At 43.9% G+C, this 3,635-nt stretch overlaps 1 protein-coding gene across 1 annotated transcript; it reads left to right on the top strand.

Moving 5' to 3' along the window:
- The first annotated feature begins 787 nt into the window (after positions 1–787).
- Positions 788–1,970, top strand: LOC123402885. Its single transcript, XM_045096853.1, has one exon. The coding sequence runs from the start codon at positions 841–843 to the stop codon at positions 1,789–1,791; it is 951 nt and encodes a 316-aa protein (XP_044952788.1). The 5' UTR covers positions 788–840; the 3' UTR covers positions 1,792–1,970.
- Positions 1,971–3,635: the final 1,665 nt, after the last annotated feature.

Raw genomic sequence — 3,635 nt, forward strand, 5'->3', positions numbered from 1 at the left:
AAGCCATGCTGACACCAAAGCAAAACAGGCGTCTCTTGCGATCATGAGTGTGGACTTGACAAACATATCCCTGAAAAGAAAGAGTTGGTTCATGAACCGTCAAAAGGAGATATTTGACCAAGACAACATGGAGTAGGGAGGACCCGGCCGTGCGACCGTGAATTATGGACGTTCTTTTTGTAGGTTTGGCTATTGTGCAGCCGCTGGCCTTGCTGTTGGCGTACAAAACTTATTCATTTTCGAGGCTCGCTGGTATACCGGTCGCTGACTTTGTTACCGGCGTGAAACTTCAGATTTAACTATTTTGTAGGCTAATAACTGTTTGTCGGTCGCTGGCTCTGTTGCCGGCATGAACTAGCTAGGTTCACTGTCATGGCCGTTGGCATGTATCTACATTCATATAAGCCGAACAAAATGCGGTCGAGATGCGTTCGCGTGTTTGACGCTCCGTCAACGTACCCATAAAAAAGACCGAATGCATGCCCGGCCGGTATCCTTTCATGAAATCTGAACAAAATGAACGTCGGTTTGCCGGAGCGTTGGAGTTGGCCTCACGCCTTCATTCTTGACAATGCTGTTATACACCATTTTAAAAAAGCAGTCACACCGCGTTATACTGTCAGGATACCCACCTTCGTGGCTATTCTGACTCTGTCACACCACCAATTAGCAAACTCTCCCTATATAAAACTATGTTCATTCCTTGTTCATTACTCATTAGTCGCTAGTCGCCACGCGTTATCCAATCCCCTGCCCAACTACTCCTACTATATATCTATGCGTCTCTCTTCTCTCAGCATCATCGCTATCATTTGAAGCTAGCTACTCAACCCATAAACCATGGCAACCAATCCAAGCACGGGACCTTCGTTCTTCAACTTCCTAAAGGAAGGCGTCCTCCTCCCGACCCGCAACCGGGGGCTCTTCATAGCAGTCGGCGCCATCGTCATCGCCTCTACCACGGTGCTCCTCCTCGGCAGCGACCTCGCCGTCCAGCCCCTCGCCGACGAGATCCAGCTCGACGTCAAGGCGCTAAACAGCACCGACCCCGGCAGCCCCGACTACGCCAAGCTCGTACAGGAGATCCAGAATGACGCTAAGGAGCTCCTGCTCGAAGGCGCAGGGTACCTCCTGTTCGCGGTCGTCATCAGCTCCGCCGTCCGGATCCTCCTCCTATTCGCCACCGTCTTGACGTACTCCGGCGAGCAGCGTACTACCTTCAGGGTGCTCCTCGGGAAAGCTAAGGCGCAGCTGAAGGGCCCCCTGCTCACGCTCGCCTTCGTCTACGTCCTGGAGATCGTCTACATCGTGTTTCTGGCGTTGATGGGGGCACTTCTCGTTGTTCTCATGAAGAAGCAGCACTTCGTGTTGCTCATCCTGGCGTCGCTGCTAGTCCTCTCCGCGGCCATCTCTTTCGTGTACTTCTGCTTCGTCTGCTCTTTGAGCGTCGTCGTGGCGGTGGCCGAGCCCGGCTGCCACGGCGCAGCCGCGTTAGGCAGGGCGTGTAGGCTGGCGAAGGGGAAGAAGTGGCAGGTCGTGCTGTACATCGCCGTTACCGGCGCCCTGGCCGCCGTCCTTTCGCCGGTGCACACGCTCGCGAGGACATGCGCGGGTAATAGCGTGGCGCTTGGGTTGCTCTTAGGTTTTGTCTACGCGGTTCTGATGGCACTCTTGCAGTTGTTCGCCCTCTGCGCCATGACCGCGTTCTACTACGAGCGCAGGGAGAACATGGACGGCCAGCTGGGGGCTACTCGATACGCCAAGTTATCATCGGAAGAATCAAACGCTTGATCATTCTACTTGTCAGTTGTCACACCGACTGTTGTTGGCCTGTAATTTCCACTTGCTTTGTAGGCCAGGCCATATTGTTATTTTTTAAACACAGTACAAGCCATATTGTTCTTATATACTCAATTTTATACTAAATATGATGAAGTAAGTACTACTTTACGTTTTTTTTGGAATGTATACTATTATATACTACTCCCTCTGTGACTCAAAAATGACTCAACTTTATACTAATTTTAGTACAAAGTTGAGTGATTTTTAAATTAGTTATTTTGGGACGGAAGGAGTATATGTAATACAGTATATACTTTCTTGCATAACTATATATACACGACCTTTTGGACATGGCATAACAATATACTATATGTAGTGTTGTATTTTAATTGTCCAAAATTATATTTTTGACCCTGTAATTTGTTTTTAAAATTATGCGCTAAGAAAATAGATAACCTCCTAGAATACGTGGAATATCAAACTTCTCTTATGGGTATTATGTATCAATGTATAAATTAGATGGTATTAACATTTCTCAATCGAAATCATCCAAATATATCGGGCATAATATGGTTTTCGAGGTTGCTTTTGATCATTGACAATATTAATAATATATGAGATATATGCTATAAATACTATATCATATAATGAATTTAACGATATGTTTTGTGTAACATGCATATTATTGTTTTAACCATGATCAAAAGTAATCTAAGAAACGTAATAGGCCCTATATATCTGGATCGAGGAAGTTTGACTATATCACCATGAAAATTATTTTGATTGTATCACATTTGATACTAAATTTTTTTCTCACATATTCATAGGAAGAATATTCAAGTACCGTGTCAAAACCTAAAATGTGTACCATTGAACTGCCGGGTCTAGTTACAAAATCTCAATCATACATGGGTGTTTTTAACAACAAACCCAATTGTGCCAATTTCATTTCTGCCACATAACACAATATGATTAGACTAAATTAATAATGGTCAAATTTTTGACTTGGACAACAAAGTAGGCCATACTTTTTCCCGGCAAAAAAAAGTAGGCCGTACTTTTCTGAACTATGGATATTCTGAAAATAAATTTCATGATTAACCTATTGATACCATTTGACACCATTATTATAATTTTTTCCTCCTAATTATGTTTGCTTTCACCACTAATTATATATGACGAACATATGAAAATTTTCAAACAAATTTGCATAGTAAATCTTATTGTCATTTTGAACCTAGTGAAGCCAGATAGTTTTATCAACTTCTTTAAATGATCTTCAAGTACCATTTATTCTCAAAGAGGTCGCAAAAGAAAACCAACGGAAGTTTATGTGACAGCCCGACACCGATGCTCCAAAAGATTCCATTTTTATTCCATTACCGTTGTGCGATTAGATTGTGTGTCGCATTCATCATCGCATTATGCGCATCATCTGCATTGCATCGGCACTCCGTTACCGCCAGTTTTGAAAACCTGCATCTGACATTAGCTGTCGGTTCTCTCTGTTCTTGTCGTTGACCATTTCAAGTCCAACAGCACACGCACGCGCCCGCGGCATCAATAATATATTGTTTTTAAAGGTTTGTATAAAATATTTTCGGATTGGGTTGAAACTTCGTGTGCGGTCTTATATTAATGTACGTAGGCCGCCTCCTAAATTTCATCGCAATCGGTGTCCGTTTAATACCCAAACGGTCGACCGTAGCGGTACCGTCATTGGTTTATTGTCGAACGTTTTTTTGGTGTTTTAAAAATATTGTGCGTGGCCGCAAACTTCCTCTCTTCTTAGCCGACCACCACTGTACACAGGCCAATAACCTATCCTAAGAGCATCTCTAGTAGAACCCTCA

The sequence above is a fragment of the Hordeum vulgare genome, chromosome 6H, assembly GCF_904849725.1.
Source record: "Hordeum vulgare subsp. vulgare chromosome 6H, MorexV3_pseudomolecules_assembly, whole genome shotgun sequence".
NCBI lineage: Eukaryota > Viridiplantae > Streptophyta > Magnoliopsida > Poales > Poaceae > Hordeum > Hordeum vulgare.

Coding starts and splice junctions, on each gene's coding strand:
- LOC123402885 (XM_045096853.1), top strand. CDS start 841: ATGGCAACCAATCCAAGCACGGGACCTTCGTTCTTCAACTTCCTAAAG.